The sequence below is a fragment of the Dipteris shenzhenensis genome, chromosome 2 (assembly GCF_047967505.1).
Source record: "Dipteris shenzhenensis isolate YYH24624 ecotype China chromosome 2, Dip_SZ_1.0, whole genome shotgun sequence".
NCBI lineage: Eukaryota > Viridiplantae > Streptophyta > Polypodiopsida > Gleicheniales > Dipteridaceae > Dipteris > Dipteris shenzhenensis.
The window spans coordinates 9234407-9256433 of NC_141597.1; the positions used below are offsets into that span (position 1 = coordinate 9234407).

The 22027-nt window shown below is 43.9% G+C and overlaps 1 protein-coding gene across 4 annotated transcripts in view; it reads right to left on the reverse strand.

The window, feature by feature from the left end:
* LOC147904304 (PIN domain-like family protein) overlaps nucleotides 1-16999 on the reverse strand; it is a 67497-nt gene extending 50498 nt beyond the window's left edge. For 2 of the 4 annotated variants that reach the window (XM_087393984.1, XM_087393997.1), the window contains exons 1-3: nucleotides 16803-16999; nucleotides 16367-16432; nucleotides 16066-16171 (exon numbers count right to left, since the gene is read on the reverse strand). In XM_087393984.1, the coding sequence (XP_087250110.1) occupies nucleotides 16066-16171; nucleotides 16367-16432; nucleotides 16803-16906 (276 nt within the window). In that variant the 5' untranslated portion in view covers nucleotides 16907-16999. Of the gene's footprint in view, nucleotides 1-16065; nucleotides 16172-16366; nucleotides 16433-16735 lie in introns of all 4 variants that reach the window. The other 2 variants (XM_087393989.1, XM_087394001.1) reach the window with 2 other exon arrangements.
* Nucleotides 17000-22027: the final 5028 nt, after the last annotated feature.

The window sequence follows — 22027 nt, forward strand, 5'->3', positions numbered from 1 at the left end:
ACAATGGGAAGACATGATACGATTTGTCAAAAGCCTCTACAAAAGAAGGGGAAGAAAAGATCAACCACAACTATACTGTCAAAGCAATAGATGGAGTCATAACTGAAGAAGACATGGGGAGTAATGGGAAAGCTCCAGACACACAAGGGCTAGTAGCAAAGATGTTAACATGGGGAGGGGAGAAAACAAAGAAAATGCTTACGAGGCTTATGAACATGTCTCTAGAGGAAGGGTTTCCACTAGATTGGCAGATAAGCAGAATTGTGCCAATCCATAAGGGGGAGATAGCACAATAGCAAAGAATTATCGGACAATCATGGTAAGCAGCCTAATGGCAAAGTTATATGGCACTATCTTTAAGTAGAAAATCAGCAAATGGTCGGAAGGAGGAGTGAGGGCACCATCCTAGGCAGGGTTTCGCCCCAAGCACTCTACAGTTGATCATTTGGTTGCCATACGGGCTGCAACTTAAGGAGTTAAGGGTACGAAAGAGGCTGTCTACTGCTGTTTCATAGATTTCAAGAAAGCCTTTGACATAGTGCCGCGACAGAGGCTACGGGAAAGATTGGAAAAGCTTAAAGTCCCTCAAGAACTCAAAGAAGCCATGTACCAACTCTACAAGAAGGTTCTAGCTGAGTTAGCACAGCCGGTAGTGGATGGATCATGCTCCAAGAGAAAAGTTGTGATTAGGAGTGACATAAGGGTTAAACAAGGCTGCCTCCTATCACTGACATTGTTCGGACTTTTTATCGATGAATTGGAAGAGTGGATGAGAATACACAGCAAAGAAGGTGTGCAAATTACAGGGTACGCTTAGTTAATGCTTATACACACAGATGATGTGGTATTCTTCACAAAGAACAAGGAGATCCTACAAGGACATCTGGATGCCCTAAGAGAGTTTTATAAACACTCGGGAATGCAGGTCAATAAAGACAAGCCAAAGGTAATGGTCATCACGACACGTAACAAACAAGTAGATGTTACATTTGGAGGGGAGCCCTTGGAAATAGTTACCTCATATAAATATTTAGGGCTGGATTTCACCGACAACTACAAATGGAATGCATGCATGGAAAGGAGGATTTTCGGAGGTCTAAAAGCTCTATATAGCTTCCAAAATAAATGCAAGAAGGCTCATCTATGGAACCTTGCCGGGGTGAGGGCTGCTCACCCTTATCTTGCATAGCAATGGCAGATGTGATCCACTGACCAATCTGCTGTTCCATCTGGGCAAGAGCGGTATCCTGCATAGCCATGGCTGTGGTAAGCTGCTGGCTGAACTCCTGTCCTATCTGGCGGAAAGCACCCTGGAGCATAGAGGAAAGGGCATCTTGTCTGCGCTACCTGCGCTTCCCGAGATGCAATAGAGAGAGGCTGAGTGGAAGGAGCCTCCGTACCACCAGTGGATGCAACCACCGTGGTAGGCACTTGCTCATATTGAGCAGCCTCATCACTCTCATGCAATATATCACACGGGGCACGCTTCGGTAACATGGTGACTGGCCCTGGAGAGATAAGCTCGAATGTAGACAAAGAGAAAATGGGGTAGCAAATCCCGGCTGTAATGAGCACCTAAGTTAGTGTGTGGAAACACAAAAAAGATTGATGGAGAGGCTCGGAAGAAAGGTCGTTGAAGAAGCTTTGAAACGGGGTTTGAATAAGCTAAAATAGGGCTGTGGAAACCCCCTTAAAGTGGCTGGAAACTTCTGAGGTTTTGCCTCTCTCTTCTTCTTTTCTTTCTTTTTCTTTTTCTTTTTTTTTTTTTTTTTTTGGGGGGGGGGGGGGTTTCCCTAAATCACCTAGTACTCCTAACCTAAAGACTGGTAAGACAGTTAGGACATTGACCTAAGGTAACCTAACTTGACCATTTAACCCTAGTTAGCAGTAACCTAACCTAGCCCAACTAACTGAACCTGAACCCAACCAAACTAACTAAACCTAACCAAAGTAACCCAACCCACTAACTAGTTAGACCTAACCAAACCTAAACTAACCTAACCAACCTACTAACTAAACCCAACCTGACCTACCTTAGTCAAGACCTCAGACTAAGGTCTAAGGTGAAAAGGAAGCGTCGCGGCAACGGCGTGGGCGAGGCGCGGCACCGTGAGGTCAACGGTCAGGAGGCAACACGAGGCGGCATGCACGACGCGAGCAGGTCTGACAGAATGTAGTGCACGTGGTGTGCACGACGCGAGCCGGCCTGAGGAAGGTCACGACGCGAGGTGACATGAGGCGACGAGAACTGACGAAACTTGTTGGTTTGGGCTAAGGATTCAACCGTTAGGAAACCGTATGGCAAGACTGCGAACCCGTTTGATTGCAAACCCGTTTGACGCCTCCAAACGTTTTGTGGGCTTCTTCTACGCCTTCAAGCGAACGTCAGATTCATGCGTGCCCAGGCCCTTGACAAGGGTGGATAGGCGTGGATAGGCTACTGGTGTTGTTTGGCCTTGCGTGACGTCAGCCTATGAGCTGGTCTCGACTGACCTATGAGCCTGGTATGTTGTTGTACTTGTGGGCGTTGTAGGCGTCTTGGATTTTGTTGTAACACGGGGTGAAAGCCAATGGAAGCAAGGTACCAGAGAGCGGAGCTCTGATACCAATGTAGAAAAGGGGATAAGGACAGATTTGGAGATAGAGGAGCGGAAGGGAGAGAGAGATAGGGGAAGAAGGGAGGAGAGGGGGTAGGAGACAGAGAATGAGGTAGGAAAGAGAGGGAGAGATTGAGAGGGGAAAGGGAAGAGAGAGAGAGAGAGAGAGAGAGAGAGAGAGAGCTGAGCGCTTGACACGCTCTTATTACTCTGCTACTCTAGTATTTTGTTCACTAGTTGAGCATGTTAGTGTTTTAGCTTTTGTTTTCAGTCAGTTTTTCAGCTTTAGTTCTTAGCAAGGGTCTTAGTGAACCCTTTGCTTCAGCCCTCAATGGCTTGTATGAGGTACTTCTTGGATTTGCACTTTGTCTCATAGGCCCGTGAGGCCTCTTGCACACATTAATATATTTTTCTTTCTTTCTTTCTTTCTTTCTTTTCTCTCACAGACCCACTCCCAGCTCATCAACCCATTCGTACCTGTCTGCCTTGATCTGTACCTACTCCGTACTACCTGCCTAGGACCTGCCCTTGATCATCTCGGGACATGCACCTGGCCCGCGATCAGCCATCTAGCCCGTACACCCCCCCGCCATGCTGCTCCCACATGTTAGAATTATTGTTATAATTTAGCAGTGACCAGTGTAATGTAATAAGTAGGTTAGGGGCACTTTTCCCTCATTTTAGAGGTTTTTCCCCCTAACCATAGTTAGTTCACTAACTACGGTTAGTGAAGGCTAAGGTTTTGTCACTTAGACAAAACCTATCCCACTCTTCAGTTGTATCACACTCTTCTATTGCAACTATTGCTTTCAGCTCTCACTCTCCTACTCTCTTGCTCTCTTGTGTGACAAAACCTATCCCACTCTTCAGTTGTATCACACTCTTCTATTGCAACTATTGCTTTCAGCTCTCACTCTCCTACTCTCTTGCTCTCTTGCTCACACACTCTGCTCTCTCTCCCTTAGTACTCACATTTGGTATCAGAGCAGCAAGACCCTGCTCTTAGCTTCCTTGCCCACAAGCTCCAACTCCCGCAAGCTCCCTGCCTAGCCACCCTGCTCCCTGCTCTTTCTGCTCGTCGTCCGTACAGTCATGCGCTGACTGTCCGTACAACTTCCATACGGATTTTTGGAGATTACCGTCGTACCATCGTTTATTGCATCGTACTACATGTTCTGTACGTACCTGCGACGTACTACCCGTTTCGTACAAACATGCACCGTACTGCAGTTCCTACACAGTACTTGTCCGTACATTCGCCATACAACCGTCAAGGCATACGAATTTTGTACAGCTGACTGTACTCTCCATACAGGTCGACCGTACTGAGCAACCGTACTGTACCAGCCTCCGTACAAATATGCGCCAGCTTCAACAAAGAGTATCTCTGTTTGCTGAGAAATTGGGACTTCTGAATCATTTGCAGACACACTACAATTTTGGGGCTTTTGTAAAATTTTTGGCACACATTGCAAGCAAATTGCAAAGATTGGCCAAGAAATTGAGGCTTTTGCAGGAGATTCACTATTTGGGTGAAATTTGACTCAATTTCAACTCAAAATTTGGGGCTTTTAGTTTTGCACTGCAATTTCTTGCATTTTTTGGGCTTTTAGACCATTGGCCCCTTCCCGGTTGCAATTTCAAGCCACAAATTGGGGCTTTTGTATTGGGAGAGCAATTTTGCAAGTTCCAGTTCACACTGCCTTTTTGTAAGTGTTTTGAAGCACTTTTGATAGGTTTTGGGAGAGATTGGATGCTCTGGCAGATTTCTGACAGAGACATTACAGAGATTTGAGTTGCATCTTCAGCAAGTGTTTGGCTGTATTTTTTTTTTGGAATTGTGCACTCCATTCCCAGCAAGGGAATTCAGATTTGCATTTGCTGTATTTTCTTTCTAAGACATGGCCCAGCAAAATCAAAATGATTTCTAGTTCAGTGGTCTCTCACAAGAGGATAAGCTGGATGGTACCAACTACTCCCTCTGGAGTTTTATGGTACGCAACATTCTGATTTCCCGTAATTTGTGGGACTATGTAAATGGGGATGAGATCCGGCCAGCAAATGTGGCACCTAATACCCCTCCCCAGCAAGGAGGAGGCAGAGGTCGTGCACAGGGTACAGCTGCAGGACAAGTTATTGGTGCAGCTATAGCTACTACTCCAGAGCAAAAGAGATGGGATTCACGTGATGCTTTAGCTTTGTCGTGTATTTCTCTTTCAGTGAAAAGATTCATCATTCCGCATATCCGGTCATGTAAGACCTCAAAGGCAGCGTGGGATATTTTGGAGAGCATGTATGCAACTCAGAATGATGCCAGGGTGTCTTTTTTGAAAAGAGAATTGTCTCATACACATATGGAAGAGGGTGACTCAAAGATTCATCATTCCGCATATCCGGTCGTGTAAGACCTCAAAGGCAGCGTGGGATATTTTGGAGAGCATGTATGCAGCTCGGAATGATGCAAAGGTGTCTTTTTTGAAAAGAGAATTGTCTCATACACATATGGAAGAGGGTGACTCCATGTCAGTGCACCTCACAAAGCTACAGGATTTACGAGAGCAATTGCTGAATATTGATGAGATCATTCCTGATTCAGAGATGATTACCACTACTCTCAATTCTCTTCCTGAGTCTTATCTCAGCTTTCATACCTCACTAAATTTGTCATTGAGGGGGGGTGCAAATCCTCTTACTTTTCACGAGTTGATAGGACTTCTGTTGCAGGAAGAGCAGACTAGGAAAAACATGGCTTCACGAGCAGGTGAACATGCCATGCTTTCAAAATTCAAGCCTACAGGAAAGGGACAAGCAAAGACATCAGCAAATCAGCCTTCCAGTGGTTCAGGACAGCCTTCTCAAAAGGCTAAGGGTGATGCAAGTAAGCCCAAGAAGAAGGGTATATGTCATTATTGCAAAAAGCCAGGTCATTACATTGAAGAATGCAAGAAGAGGCTTGCAAAAGAAAAGAAAAACAGCTCCGGTATGGCTGTTTCAGATTCAGCTCCTCATGCATCTGACAATGAGGAAGCTACAGCCAACTTTGTGGAACACGACTATGCCTTCTTGTCTTGCATTTCAGACTCTCAGTTGGCTGCTCCGGATATTACAGCCACTTGTAATGATGACTCTTATGCTTTTCTGACATGCAGTTATGATTCTTCCAAGGATACATCGGCTTTCAGTGTCAATGAGACACTAAATACATGGTATTTTGATAGCGGTGCCTCACAGCATATCACTTCCAGGAAGTATCTTTTCACATCTCTGCATCCACCTCCCGTTGGTAAAAAGGTCACATGTGCCAACAACTCCTCCTATTCAGTTCGTGGTACAGGAGAAGTTGAACTTACAGCCATTGATGGCTCAACATTCAAAATTTCTGATGTCTTGTATGTGCCTGGTATCACAAAAAATCTACTTTCAGTGTCCACTCTTAACAAAGCTGGATTTCAGGTCATTTTTGAAGATGACAAGTGTGCAGTCCATGACAGAGAAAATGACTATGCCTTGAGATTGTCTGGCACTTTGTTACGTGGTCTTTTTCAGCTTGACATGTATGAGAAAAGACTAGCACATGCTCTTACAGTTTCCACTCCTACTGTTGCTATGCAGAATGCAGAGTTATGGCATGCCAGATACGGACACATGCATTATGGCAGCTTGATGACACTTCAAAAACATGCTATGGTTGATCCAATGCCTCCTCTTGAAACACCTCCTCCACATGCCTCTGAAGGGTGCATTCTTGGTAAAATGCACAGATTTCCTTTCAAGAAGGATGGATCAGTAAAAGTTGTTCGAAAATTACAGCTTATTCATAGTGATGTCTGTGGTCCCATGAGGACTCCATCATTGGGTGGTCATCTTTACTTTGTCACTTTTATAGATGACTACTCCAACTACACTTGGGTTTATGGGCTGAAACGCAAATCAGAAGTGTTTATGGTTTTCAAACACTTTATAGCCATGGTTGAGAATGAATCAGGACTCAAGATACAGACATTACGCACAGATAGAGGAGGGGAGTATTTGTCTACAGATTTTGATGCATTTTTGAAAGACAAGGGCATTGCACATCAGCTTACAGTGAGGCTAACCCCTCAGCAAAATGGCAAAGCTAAGAGGAAAAATCCCACTCTTATGGAGATGGATAGATGCATGCTAAAAAGCAAAAAATTGCCTCATAAATTTTGGCTTGAAGGTCTCATGTGTGCCAATTATGTTTTGAATCGGGCTCCCACAAAAGCTTTGAAGACCAAGACTCCCTATGAAGTTTGGAAAGGGAGAAAGCCTTCTGTGGATAATTTTCGTGTTTTTGGATGCCTTGCATATGCTCATGTGCCCGTTGAGTTTCGGCATAAGTTGTCTGATAAGGCAATCAAATGCATTTTTGTTGGGTACAGTGCAGAGAGCAAGGGCTACCGTCTCTACAATCCTGTCACACGCAAGATTATTGTCAGTAGAGATGTTATATTTTGAGAAAATTCAGCTCACACTCAAGCTGAATTTGATATGCCTACTTCTTCCGATGATGTCTTTGAGGGATTACTACCCATTGCCTTGGGTTCCCCTACTAATAACAATTTACAGATACCTCCACATGCTCCGATTCAGCCACAGGATGTCTTACCACCTCCACAAGCAGTGGAAGAGGTTGTTCAGCAAGAAATCGCAGATATACATGCAGCAAAAACAATTCCAAATTGGCTATTACAAACTCTCACGGAGAGTAAAATTGATGCTCCATTACCTGGCAGAACTCGTAGTGCAGTAAGGCATGGGGGGGGAGCTCTTTCAGTTGAATCAACTTATGCAGGTACTCTTCTTGATGAGGAGGAGCCTGAGACATTTGAAGAAGCACAGGATAATGTGCATTGGATGAATGCCATGCACGATGAATTGCAGTCCATTCAGAAAAATCAGACATGGGAAGTTGTGGATTTGCCACTAGGTAAACATGCCATAGGTACACGGTGGGTTTTCAAAGTCAAAAGAAAGCCAAATGGGTCCATTGATCGGTACAAGGCAAGGCTAGTTGCAAAAGGATATGCTAAGAAAAAGGGCATAGACTATGAGGAGACATTTGCTCCTACATCCAAAATGACAACCATCCGGTTAGTTATAGCCATGGCTGCAAATTTTGAATGGAATGTTCATCAGTTGGACATTAAAACAGCTTTCCTTAATGGAAACTTGTAGGCTTTAAAATTTCAGGAAATGCACTTCAGGTATGCAAGCTGAATAAAGCTTTGTATGGGCTGAAACAAGCCCCACATGCATGGTATGCCAACATTCATGCCTTTCTGACCAACAAGGGGCTGCACAATAGTCCAACTGAGAGCACCCTCTACATCAAGAAGGATGGGGGGGATATTTTAGTCATCATTCTTTATGTAGATGACTTACTGCTCACAGGGTCAAATGAGGATAATATTGCAGATTTTAAAGCTGAATTGCAGAGACCACTTTTGACATGTCAGATTTGGGGCTGCTACACTTTTATTTGGGGATCCAGTTCACTCAAGAGAAAAGTGGCATCGTTATGTCTCAATCCAAGTATGTGCAAAAACTCTTGGACAAATTCAACATGCAGGATTGTAAGCCCATAGCTACTCCCATGGAGCCGGGGCTGAAGCTTACAATGCATGATGCAGGTGAATCAATTGATGTCACACTCTATAGTCAAGCTGTTGGATGCCTCATTTATCTCTGCAATACACGACCTGATATTCAGTTTTCAGTTTCTCAGGTGAGCATGTATATGCACAGCCCAAAGACTATGCATTGGCAGGCTGTAAAACGCATCTTCCGTTACTTGCAAGGTACAAAGTCTTTTGGCTTAATGTTTCCCAGGGGGGGTGACTTGCAAATGCATGCCTACAGTGACTCAGATTGGGCTGAAGACTATGACACTAGGCAGTCCACAAGTGGCAATTGTTTCTTTTTGGGCAAAGCCTGTATTTCTTGGTTGAGCAAGAAACAGTCTACAGTGGCTACCTCCTCATGTGAAGTTGAGTATAGGGCAGCTTTCACAGCGACAGTTGAATGTGTTTGGCTGCGTCGTTTATTTGCTGATCTCCATCTTTCATTGGAGGGTCCTTCTCCAATTCTCACTAATAGTCAGAGTGCTATTGCAGTGGCAAAGAATCATGTGTTTCATGCTTGCACGAAGCACATTGAGGTTCACTATCACTACGTCAGAGAGAAGTGGCATGCAGGAGAGATCAGTATGATCTATGTGTCAACACATGACAATGTTGCAGACATTTTCAACAAAGCACTTCCACGTGAAAAGTTTGAGGCATTTCGCAATGCCCTGAACTTATCTCCTTTTGGTGATTGATCATTTCCTTGTACATGACATTGGCACTGCAAGGGGGTGTTAGAATTATTGTTATAATTTAGCAGTGACCAATGTAATGTAATAAGTAGGTTAGGGGCACTTTTCCCTCATTTTAGAGGTTTTTCCTCCTAACCACAGTTCACTAACTACGGTTAGTAAAGGATAAGGTTTTGTCACTTAGACAAAACCTATCCCACTCTTCAGTTGTATCACACTCTTCTAGTGCAACTATTGCTTTCAGCTCTCACTCTCCTACTCTCTTGCTCTCTTGCTCACACACTCTACTCTCTCTCCCTTAGTACTCACACCACAACCACGGCTGAGCACCAGCCTGCGCAGCAGCCTTGGCCAGCGCTTGGCATGGGTGCAATTGGAGGCGCAGCATGGCAACCTGTTTGGGCAGGCTTGTGCACAGGGTTATGGCCTGCAGCAGGTCCTGAACATGGTGGGACAGGTGTGGACCTGTACGGCTGCAGTACGGCTGCATGGCCAGGGCTGTGGGTGGGTCTTGGCCTGCAACAGGCCCTGGAAGCAGGCCGTACATTGGCGGATCAGGAACAGCTACCAGGCAGGGGCACTGGGCAGGCCATGGGCCTGCAATAGGCTCCGACTGGGGCAAGGCAGTACATGTGACAGTCGCTGAAGGCCACGTGGCAAGGTGGGGCAGCATGGGGCAGCAAATGGGCTGCCCAACTGGTCGGGGTTTACAGACCAGCAAGTCGAGTGGGTAGGGACAGTCTGGTCAGCCAGATCTGGCCCCTACCAGGTCGGTTGATTCAAGGGGCTTATGCCCTATATACAGAGGGCCTCCAGGCCCTCATACACATCTTCTGGAGCAGCACTTCAGGGAGCAAAAGGAGCAGCAGACCAGCAGCCTATGAGCCTACATCCAGGTGGACATAGAGGCTGGAGAGTTGCAGACCTAGCTCAGCAAGGTGCTGTCCACCTAGGCTGATTTACAGACAATAAGGTGGAGAAGAACACTCTAGACAAAGAGTCTACATACGCTCGAGGTGGAGCACATGAGCTCAAAGATCTAGAAGTGCTTGACATTTAGTAGGAGAACCTTTTGGTATTGTATCCTGTCCTACTTTGTGGACAGACGGAAATATAAAGTGTTGCTTCTATATTTGTCTCTGAGCATTGTCTATTTACTGGCTTGCACATCTATGCACATTAAGTTAAGAAGTTTGTGATTCCACACCCCACACCACACTGTGTGAGCTCTGTGCAATTCTATCAGTCTTCCGTTGTACGTACCCTCTATTGGGTCACTCTTGGGAATCAACTTCCATGACTTGAGGACAGTGCCCTTGCGAGAAGGAGGGTGACTCAGGTTCAGTCATGTGCGTTCAAAGTTCTGGTCTACTGAAGATTGAGTTTGGTTGACTTTAATGTGTGGTTTAGCAGCAGAGATGTTGACCTCTACAGCCTCTTCAGCCCCTGCTCTCCCTTCCTCCTCCCCCAGTTTTATTTCTTTCACTATCCCTAACTTTGGAGAGTCTGGGAAACTGGGACGGGACAAACTACCCGATCTGGAAGGTGAAGATCCGGAGTCATTTAGTGGCTCGGAAGCTATGGAAACTGACAACGGGAGTGGAGGCGAAGCCGGAGGACATGGTGAATAGACAGGGGTATGGCAGTAGACAGAGAGGAGCTCGAAGCTTGGGAAGACAAAGATGCCCATGCCCTGGCATTGACCATAGGGACTACAGCCGACTCTGTGCTTCCTCATATCCAAATGGCCGAGACATCAGTAGAGGCGTGGGTCACTGTGAAGGATCTGTACGAGACAGACAACACCTTGCTTCTTCAGCATCAGCTCCACAAAATTGATATGGAAGAGGGAGATTCGGTACATAGCCACTTGACGAAGGTCAAGGTGGTGAGGGATCAGCTAGCATCAATTGGTCAGAAGGTGGACTCCTACCATCTGGCCTTGATGGTACTGAGGAGGCTACCTCAGAGTTTCAAAAGCTTTGTTACGACTATGACAACAGGACAGAGGACCAAACCCCTGACTTTTGAGGAGTTGGGTCCATTACTGCTACAGGAAGAAGCTAGGGAGAAGCTCTACAACAATGACAAAGACGACAAGGACGACAAAGACGACAAGGCATTGCTGGCAAAGGATTACGCTGGCAAAGGAAAGGGCGAGCCTAACGGTGGGCAAGTCCAAAAAAGACGACTCCAATGAGGAGGACACTTCCAAGAGAAAGCAGAAGAAGAAGTGCTTCTATTGTGACACACCAGGACATTTTGCGAAGGAATACTGCATCGTTTGCTTTCAGAGCAAGCACACAGGGAGTACAATGTTCTGCATTTGAGCCTTTATAGCATGCTGTGGAGAGACTCTGCTCTTCATTTGTCTCAGGTAATGCGAGATTGGAAGGAATTGGCCTTCTTCAAAGGCCGAAGGAAAGTGTGGGTGCTTCTTCAAATCTCGAACGCAGATTGGTGGAAGGTGATGGACAAGAAGTACTGAAGCCAGAAGACTACCTCCTTGAGAGCTCAGTGAGAGTTCATGGTCCAGGTTATCTGGAGACATTCATTGGTTGTGGACCTTGCCAAAGGATTGACGGGTTGAAACAAACCCTCAGAGCATGGTGCCTGGAAGACTCCAAGTTGTTCACTCATGATGAGGGGGACAACTGGAAGATCGTGACGGTTGGATTGCACGAGTTTGAAGGTAGGAAAGTGACTGAAGGTGGTGGTGCCAGGAGGTGCTACCAGAGAAGGACCTGTATACCAGGATGGTGTGCGGAAGCAAAACCAGACCTGGTGGAGCAAAAGCCACTGGATGAAAAGCCAGGAAGCAACATTGACATCAAGTTGTTCCAGAGGGTTCCACCATGGGAACTACTGGGGCAACGTCATCAACGAGTTGGCATTGGGCCTGGATGTGTCGGTGAGAGGGGGTGTTGGAAGGATCACCTCCCATCTGTAAACCCCCAAATAAGGAGAGCGTGGGGAAGTTAGACCAAGGCCTGAAGGGGCTACCACATGGACAGCACATGGGCTGCCATGTGGGCAGCACACTGACAGGACAAAGGCTGCCACATGGGCAGCACACAGGCTGCCATGTGGGCAGCACAAAGCTATGGAATCCAGGTGCCAAGGAAGGGCCTGGCAGAGGCTGTACAATGGCGAAACAGGGCGCAATTGGAGGCGCAGCATGGCGACCTGTTTCGGCAGGCTTGTGCACAGGGCTATGGCCTGCAGCAGGTCCTGAACATGGCGGGACAGGTGCAGACCTGTACGGCTGCAGTACGGCTGCATGGTGAGGGATGTGGGCAGGGTCTTGGCCTGCAACAGGCCCTGGAAGCAGGCCGTACATAGGCGGATCAGGAAGAGCTACCAGCCGGGGGCATTGGGGAGGCTGCAATAGGCTCCGACTGGGGCAGGGCAGTACATGTGACAGTGGCTGAAGGCCACGTGGCAAGGTGGGGCAGCATGGGGCAGCAAAGGGGCTGCCCACTGGTCAGGGTTTACAGACCAGCAGGTCGGGTGGGTAGGGGCAGTCTGGTCAGCCAGATCTGGCCCCTACCAGGTCGGTTGATTCAAGGGGCTTATGCCCTATATAAGGAGGGCCCCCAGGCCCTCATTATACACATCTTCTGGAGCAGCACTTCAGGGAGCAGCAGGAGCAGCAGACCAGCAGCCTATGAGCCTACATCCAGGAGGACATAGAGGCTGGAGAGTTTCAGACCTAGCTCAGTAAGGTGCTGCCCACCTAGGCTGATTCACAGACAGTGAGGTGGAGAAGAACACTCTGGAGTCTGGACAGAGAGTCTACATATGCTCGAGGTGGAGCACGCGGGCTCAGAGATCTAGAAGTGCTCGACATCTAGTAGAACCTTTTGGTATTGTATCCTGTCCTACTTTGTGGATGGACGGAAATATAAAGTGTTGCTTCTATATTTGTCTCTGAGCATTGTCTATTTACTGGCTTGCACATCTATGCACATTAAGTTAAGTTTGTGAATCCACACCCCACACCACACTGTGTGAGCTCCTGGGCAATTCTATCAGTCTTCCGCTGTGTGTACCCTCTGTTGGGTCATTTCTAACACAATCTCTCGTTCAAGACCTATCTACAAAAGTTTAGGGATCTGCAAACATGGACATCAAAGATGGATTCCACCACTTTGCTTGGATTTTTTGTGGCTGGTTTACCAGATCCCAAGGCAAGCACAATAAAGCTACTACTTTACGGGAAGCTATCTCGTTTGTGCACATTTATGATGATACAATGATACCTGCAAAGAGTGCCGCTATGTTGGAAAACTAAAAGGAAAGCATGGAGTGAACACAAACTGAGAATTCTTGCTTATGGAATGAAGAAAGGTGAGGTCCTTAAGTAGGCACCTCTTACATGATCACTGACATCAATGATATCTTGGTTTACAGCAAGACCTTAGAGGATCATATATCTCATCTAACAATTGTCTTGAATTTACTAAGACAGAATCTACTGTACGCCAAGAAAAGTAAATGGGACTTCTTTATGAAGGAAATCATTTATTTAGGACACAAGATCTCACGGGAAGGGATTAGCATTGACTTGGACCGTATTCAAAAGGTGTTAGAATGGCCAATTCGCCAAACTGTCAAGCAACTTCATTCTTTCTTGGGCTTTACTGTCTTCTTACGAAAATCAGTACGTGACTATTCAAATATCATAGTTCCATTAACCAACGTGTTGAAAGGCCATGGACGTAGGTCAAACCAACCTATCTCTTGGGATAAAGATTTGAACAAGGCTTTTGATACTTTGAAATTCTATATCAAGAAAGCACCTGTTCTTGCCTTGCCCGATCCTAGCCGACCTTATATCTTAGAGACCGACGCTAGTGATTTTGCAATCGGGGCAGCATTATTCCAAGAAAAAAGACCAGTTGCGTTTGAGATAAAAAGTTTGATGACACTCAATGTTGTTGGCCGACAATGGAAAAAGAACTTTAGGCAATGGTGTATGCTTTAAAGGTTTGGAGACACTACCTGTAAGGTTCTCGATTTCACATCTTGACTAATCATCAATCAATCAAGTATGTATGTGATGGACATGATTTGAGGGGCAGGAAAGCGAGATGGGCAGAGTTGATGCAGGATTTTGATTTTGAGATTAGGTATCTAAAGGGTTCATTGAATAATGTGGCTGATGCCTTGAGTCGCATTAAGATGGTAAATGCTTTATCCTTTACCCACATATCCTCTCACCTATTTCAATTCATACTCATTTCAGTTTATATTGGCAGAAGGTCCAGGATGGAAGCTCCATGATTGACCAAAACTCAAGGATTGTGCCGGTCACAATGCAAGCGGTAGGAGGTCAGTGGATGATTCAGAATGGCTTGTTGTTCCGGAATAATAAGATTTGTGTACCAGACTTTGGGGATCTTAGATCTACAATCCTTAGGGAGTGTCATGATGCACCTAGTGCTGGGCATCCAAGGGCACACACAACTTTGTCTCTTGTGAAACACACTTTCTATTGGCCTAAGATGAGACAGTTTGTTGAACAATATGTCATAGGTTGCCAAGTTTGTCAAACGACTAAGGCTGAAAGGCTTAAAAGGACGGGTTTATTACTTTCTATTGGCCTAAGATGAGACGGTTTGTTGAACAATATGTCATAGGTTGCCGAGTTTGTCAAACGACTAAGGCTGAAAGGCTTAGGAGCGCGGGTTTATTACAGCCATTGGAGATACCCGGTAATAAATGGGAAAGTATTTCCATGGATTTTATTACCGGTTTGCCAAGAACGCGCATAGGTCATGATGCCATATGGGTTGTCACTAGCTTAGGAAGCCTAGGGAGGCTTAGGGCTAGATGCAAGCGATTCTTGAGCTGAGTTGCAAGGGCACTGAGGGTTTCCGCTACTATTGGGCCTGAGCCTATATAAGGGGTTCAGGGCCTCAGTTGTCAGTATCGTGAGTGGGAGCGAGCCAGTTGCGGGTCTGATCTTGGATTGTGTGCGGGTGCGCACCTGCTATCTAGCATTGCCCTAGGTTCATCTGAGTCTGATGCCCCTGAAGGAACCACCTGGTGGTATGGGGACACCAGGCTGCTTGTGACAAGATGGATGATGTGCCAACAGCTCAGCTCGTGGCTCGAAGGAGACATATCTTGATCCAAGATCCTCTCGTAGATGTCATGGTTGGGGAGCAGCCTGCTAGATCATCACCGTTTATGGCTATTTGTGTCTCTTTGCAAGACCGAATTCTCAAGAGTGATCGAGGACGTGTCAAAGGGCCTTAGTAAGCCCCTTGCTTCAGCCCCTAGTGGCTTGTATGAGTTACCTTTTGGGTTTTGCATTTTGTCTCATGGGCCCACGAGGCCTCCCGTAGATGTTAATACATCTCTCTCTCTCTCTCTCTCTCTCTCTCTCTCCAATTTCCTTCTAGTATCTTCCCCTTCCTCACTCCTTTCCGCTATTCCCCCTTTCTCTACTTCCATCCCATCACCTTCATCACAATACATACATATGTACGCACATAGAAAGATACACGTGTGAGCACATGTACTGGTGCACTCCATACATGAGGAGAGCATTCAAGCCAATTCTTAGGGACAAGACTACGCCCACATTGCTCTTTAATTCCAAAGCGGCAACTGCAGCTGAGAAGAGGTTAATGCGTTTAATGCTTCAACAACTACTACTGAAGAAGAGGTTAATAATTTGTTTAGTGTTTCCTTGTAAAGAAAACTGTAAGCCAAAAATCTTACTAAATATGCAGCTTGATCAATGCCAAAACTCACCATGCAAAAGTAAAATATGGCGTGCATCCATGCGTCCATGGTTCCTAAAATGATACTTTTTCAAAGACCCCTAAAAGACTAGCGTCATGGTGAATGTTATCACTCAAGCAAAACCATCTTTGTCAAACCCTGAACTAGCTCAAATTACTCATCTCCTTCATGAGAGAGTTTCAAACCATGAAAACTACATTATTGCATCTTGGACAAAAATCAAAATGTACGCAGCACTTAAATGTACATTTTTACAGTAATCCCATAGAGTTAATGGGTGCACGAAATTGGACAGTAATACAAAGCATTCATGATTCAGCCTAGCTTAATTTTTCACGCAATGAGTACAATATAGAGTGTTTCTCTTGATACCTTGTTCTGAATTGAAAAGTTGATGAAATTAGTGTCCACCAACACACGGTATGGTGGGCCCAACGCAGTATTGTACTTGAAAAACAGGGCTGATGGTACATTTGGTCTGGAAACCCAAAAAACCCATAAGAATTCGCAAAGTTCTTTAAAAAGGGTAATGACTCCAGAAAAGGAGTCCATGACATGTGCAAGGTCATCACTCCGGTCGTCCTGAAAAGTCGTCATTGACGTTCTCACAGCAAGAAACCAGAGCCAACACTCTTCTAAAAGTCAAAGGCACAACAGGGCGAAGAAAAGTTACATATTCCTAGGAAGCTTCTCCTTCACTGGGTCCTTCTTGTCCATGTTCAGGACATCTTGCTTGTACCTAAGCCAAAAAAGCAAGATAGGAAGCTGTAAATGTTTGAGGTCGCATTTTTTAAAATACCAGCAACGACAACATCATCGTCATCATAACGTTCAGAAAGCATCTATTCCTTTCGTCTCCCTTATTAGAGCTTGAAAAATCCCGAAACACACTAATTTTTGCGTCCACTTGAGCATATACTTTAAGGCAATTTGCAAAGTAGATTCGAAGGTGAGATTCAAACCCCTCCTCAAATAATAGTCGTAAGCACAACAAGTTCCAAATTGAAATCGCTAAGAGCAGAGGGCAAGAGAATAAACTAACTGTTTCAAAGATTTGGGGGTGAGCATGCGTTTCATCTGCGCAAATTTCCTGGTCTTCTTGGCCTTACCCATCCTGCGCGTTGGGTGCTGCACCCACTATCCAACTCTCAAAACTCGTATTTGAACAGGGACCGGCCAATTCTGATTTTCCTACAATGAATGCAAACTTCATATAAGGATACACCACTCTATAAAGAAACTAGGACTTCGCCATGAATGCCCAAAAGACAATATGAATTTCATTCATTGGACCTGCCCTTATGGAATGATTTAGTTTGTGCCGTGATTTGAGTTTAGTTAGTTTGTACCCTGATTTGTGGTATTGTTTTGGTTGTTTGTCCAGATCTAATTGATGCAAGGATTGTATATTCTTGTTGGGCTTTTTGGCCTGCCCTTTGGGTAGCTTTAGTAACATGCAAAGCAGAAATTAGGCATTTTTAGAATTTTGGGAAGTGCATTTTTCCTATTGGACAATATGTTGATACGTGGCTTCTCTTCACTTCATTAGCTCGAGTATGGACTTGAACGCAAACTTTAAAGTGGTTTATATGAGTGGATCTGTTTGGTTGGTACACCTATAGTTTATTTCCCTCCTTGCACATTTATTTGTGGCTTAAAGGCATTTTAGGGGAAGTTTGAGTAACTGCTTACGTGAACTTCTCGAATGAATTTACTCTCTCTCTCTCTCTCTCTCTCTCTCTCTCTCTCTCTCTCTCTCTCCTGAAGTCTTCCTACACACCATCTCCACCTTTTCTCGCTCCCCCCCCGCCCCCCTCCCGCTCTCTCTCTCTCTCTCTCTCTCTCTCTCTCTCTCTCTCTCTCTCTCTCCCCCCTTTTTCTTCTGCAACCTTCCTCCACACCATCTCCAATGGATTCTTTTTTGCTTTTTTGATCTTGGGCAAACCTTCTTAATGATTAAATATCATTCACCTTGTTATTTTTTGTGTCATGTTTTTTTTCCCATCATGTTTTGTAATTTTTTTTAATTGTTTGTGCATTGAGGTCAATGTTGAAGTCTCCAATAATGTATGTTATTGTATTTGGTTTATTTTTTATGTGCTTTCTTGTAATGCTTAAATGATGTTGTCTATGTTTGTTGTTGGTTTCACATATACATTTATTATTGCAATTTGATCCATACTCGTACAGCTTAGAATAGTAAGCAAGCATTCTGCACCCTCTTGCATGGTGTAATGTTCACGTTGTAGCTGAGTGTTTTCTCTCTAAGTAGTTGCAATTCCAAGGCCATGACCATGGTGAGTGTATTTGAAGTTAGGGATATGTATTGATTCTCTCTTTTTACAATGTGTTTCTTGGAAGCATATTATGTCTGCTGCTAATAAGCTTTTACTTGCTAGAATGTCTTCTTTATGTTGTAATATCGACCTTGTGTTTAATGATTGTATGCTTATGAATAATTTTTTGTTTTGAGAGAAATCTATTTGATTTAGTGTCCATTTTTATGTGTTTTAAAGTCTATCTATCTCTTCTAGTGCTCTTTTATCAACCTTTAGGTTTTTGCTATCTAATTTGTTAATTACGAATAGGTTTTTTGGTCTTTGATTCGTGATAGAGCTCTATATATAGCCCATGTGTTGTAATGTCAGATGCTAGTGTGTCCATCAATAGTCGATGTGTGAATAGTCCTTCCAGTAGCCGGTTGTATTGGGAACTAAGTTCTTCATATGGTGTTGAGGTTTCTTTTTTCTCACTTGGAACTCCCTATCTGTGCATTGTACTGGTGTCCATGTTCTTGGAGTTATGTGATCATAAAGTGATATGTTCTGCATTCTTGCTTTTGCTCCTGTTTCTGGTGTGTTGAATTGTATCCAAACTATTTGTGTGTTCCCTTTCTTTTCGTATTTCATGAAAGTACCCTCCGCTTCGTTGACTAGCCCATCAGATATGCCTAGGTTTTCGCCGCATATCTCCATGAGCATCCCTGGCTTTAGTTGTAGCTTGTAGTGTAGTTCTCTTGGGGAGTTTGGGTCATTTGTTATTCTTATTGTGCTGATGCATGTTCTACGTCTTATATTCATTGCTTTGATTACATGTGGTATTGTGTGCAACAAGTCAAAAATGTTTTTGTTGTGTTTGCCTTTGTGGTGTTTGTGTAGAAGAAATGCAACACAAATTCCTTGTGTTGTGGTTTACAAAAGTATTTATTGTTGATGCAGCCAATGTCTTGCTTTGTGTGTGAACGACTCGTATTTTGTTTTGTACCACTAGGAAGTCATTTTTTTTCACATTGGATTTTGAGCTCACAGTAGCGCACTCGTTCTTTCCACACACATGACATTACTAACAGGGATGATTCTTTGTTTGAGAAAATTCGACTATCCTCCGTTGGGCTTGCTTGACATAGGTCTTGACATAGGATTCTGTTCAATCCTTTGAAGGGTGCATTGTGGTGGTGTTTTATTTCTCTTAATCTCATGTCCATTGCAATGAAAGTATTCAGTCTCACCAGTGATACTTCATCAATGACTAGTAGTTCTACATTTTTGTAGAGTGAGCTTAATTGTTGTAGTTTCACTGCTCCAAGGCTAATGTATGCCATTTGCCATTGCCCAGGTCATGGACAGATCAAATGTGCCTGCTTGCTACAGCTATCTACGACGAGAAAGTAGATGCTGCAGCTCAATTTGCCATTTGGACAAAAGATCTTAAAGCCAAGTAGCTTAAATTGAAGGCCAAGACCGAGCCTGATTGCGAGGAAAATGAGCCTGAAGGGAGGAACCAGCCCCCTTCAGTGACTCCCATGTTTTGAGGCATCCCAGGTTCTATTTTCATTAGCAATCATTACCGTGGGGCTATGATTTTTTTGATATACCTTATGCATATCACTTTGGTTGCAGTCTGAGCCATGTGCACTCATCATTCGTGGTTTGCATTGGGTTGCAATGGATGCTTTACAGGACATTTAGATGTATTGCGATCTTTGTTGGATGTGTTGATAGGCCCATATTGCCTTGAATATATGATGCAAGTAATGGTAAATGTAGAGTCATTAATCGGCTATTATATGCGGCTTTTTCTATGTATGCGAGCAAGAGTACTCTAGACGAGTCCATGTCCGCCGTTCCTTCCTTGTGCGAGTAGTGCCTAAGTAATGCCTATACTGTGAGTAGTTTGTATATCTTCCTTGTTTTGGCATTTCCTAGCAGGAACAATATTATTGCTTTTTGTGACTAGATTCTCTTCTTCAGCATTACGTCCTCAACGATAATTGGTTGTTTCTAACTATTTAGACCTTGCAACATGGCAAAGTACTTGGAGTTCTCCATTTGTTTGCTTGGATTTTGGTGCCTTGTTATGAATTGGTTCTTCTTCTTAGCACCTTGCAATTCAAACCCTACATCATACTTTCCGCTTCTTGTGTCGTTTGACTAGTCAAATTCCGTTGAGTAGTTGGATGTGTTTATGCTTTTTGCTTCTTCCTATTGGTGTAGTTGTTTGTTAAAATGTTTTTTGTTACTATTGATTATGTCTACATGCTGACTGTACATGTCGTGCCACTTAGAAATTCAGTTTGCCAATTTCATGTTTATTTCTAATGAATGGGAGATACATATGGCATTGCTCCCCATAGTGATTCTCTAGTTCTTTGTGCTTGCTATAGTTGTTAAATATAATTATTCTGCCTGTTTTCCTTCTCTCGTATGCATTCTTCTTTGTGTTTATTTTGCTTTTTGCAAAATGCGCTAGGCACATGTCTTGTGCATCTATGTTTCTTCTCTTGTTTTTAGCAATTATTTCTTTGAAGAATATGTCCATGCTTTTAGGGTCAAGTTTTTGTAGCTTCCTTCTTCATTTCAATAGCATTGTTGGGATACTGTTGGGATATAGGTGTTTATGTATGTGAATTCCTTGCTATTGCGTGTTAATGGTAGGGAGAGAGAAATGTAAATGGCTTGTTGGGCTCTAATGTGTTGCATGTTAAGAATCATGTTCCCCACTTTGTGCATGCTCATTTGCTGTTGTATCTTATTCTGTGCACTGTCCAATTGCCTCTTTCATTGCATTTGCCATTGCCTTATGCTTTTGTTATGTAGGAGGGGTAGTAAGTTGCAACTCCATGTGGATTTAATACAAACTGAATGTCAATGTTCGTGCCCCATAAATTTCTCAACATAGGCTGAAGTTTTTTGTGTAAACATCCTTTGGTTCTCTTTCAAGGAGAATTGTAGGCTGCGAAATCCAGTAATGTAGTTGTGGTGATACTCTATCTTCCTTTTTATTTCAACAACTGTTGCTGTGTCGCTCAAAAACCTAGGTAGCACACATTGTGCCTTGTCTACATTACCAAAAACGTTTATGATGCTACCCTTTAGTCCATATTGTCCATCATACGTGAGTTCCCTAATTTGTGCAAATGGAATTTTTATCGATAGTAATTGAGCCTTGATGTCATTTAGGTTACTTGTGTATGGTTTGGGTTGTGGCAACTTCATGTTAGATGATGCAAAAATAGGAAGTTTTGATTTTCTATGCTTTTGTAATAGTAACCACAAAGGGACTTGACACTGACTTTCTCATCCACAATATTTGATTCATGTTGATTTAGAAATTCCTATGCATTCTTTGTTAAGCGCTTGAGCTTCAGCTAGAAAGTTAAGGTGCCGTAGCATATACAAGGAAATGATGATGTGTTATTTTTTACATATATCTCATGTGCATAATGAACAGTGCATTCGTTCCTTTGTCTCTTTTGATTGATTGCGCTCCCACGTGCATAATGAACAGTGCATTCGTTCCTTTGTCTCTTTTGATTGATTGCGCTCCCACGAACTTCAATGTTTGACAATGCTACTTATGCTTGCTTAGGGGGCATTTTGAATTGCATAAAATTCACTAACACGATTGCATGCTATGCTTCCAATTTCTTTGTTTTATGACTTTCTTCATTATAAAGTCGACGAGGTATTGGGTGGCACCTATCTTTTTTTGGAATGCCAATGCAATCTCTCGTGAGTAGATGAAGCCTCCATTCTTTGCATGGCAATAGCTAATCTTTCATCATCTTGCATCGACCACGTAAGGTAACGTCATTTTTTTTCTTTTGAACTAGAGGGATAATTTCTACTGGGACCCTTGACTCATCCAAGAGAACGCTATTCATATTTTCATTTATAGGGCATAGTACTACTACCATGTCCTTCATTACTCTACCATCGAAGGAAAGAACTTTGAATGGTTTGTGAACCATTAGTGCAACTTGTTTAAGGCAATCTAATAGTAATGCTCCGGATGAGGAACATAATTGCATTTGTGTTGCTATTTGTACTCTTGT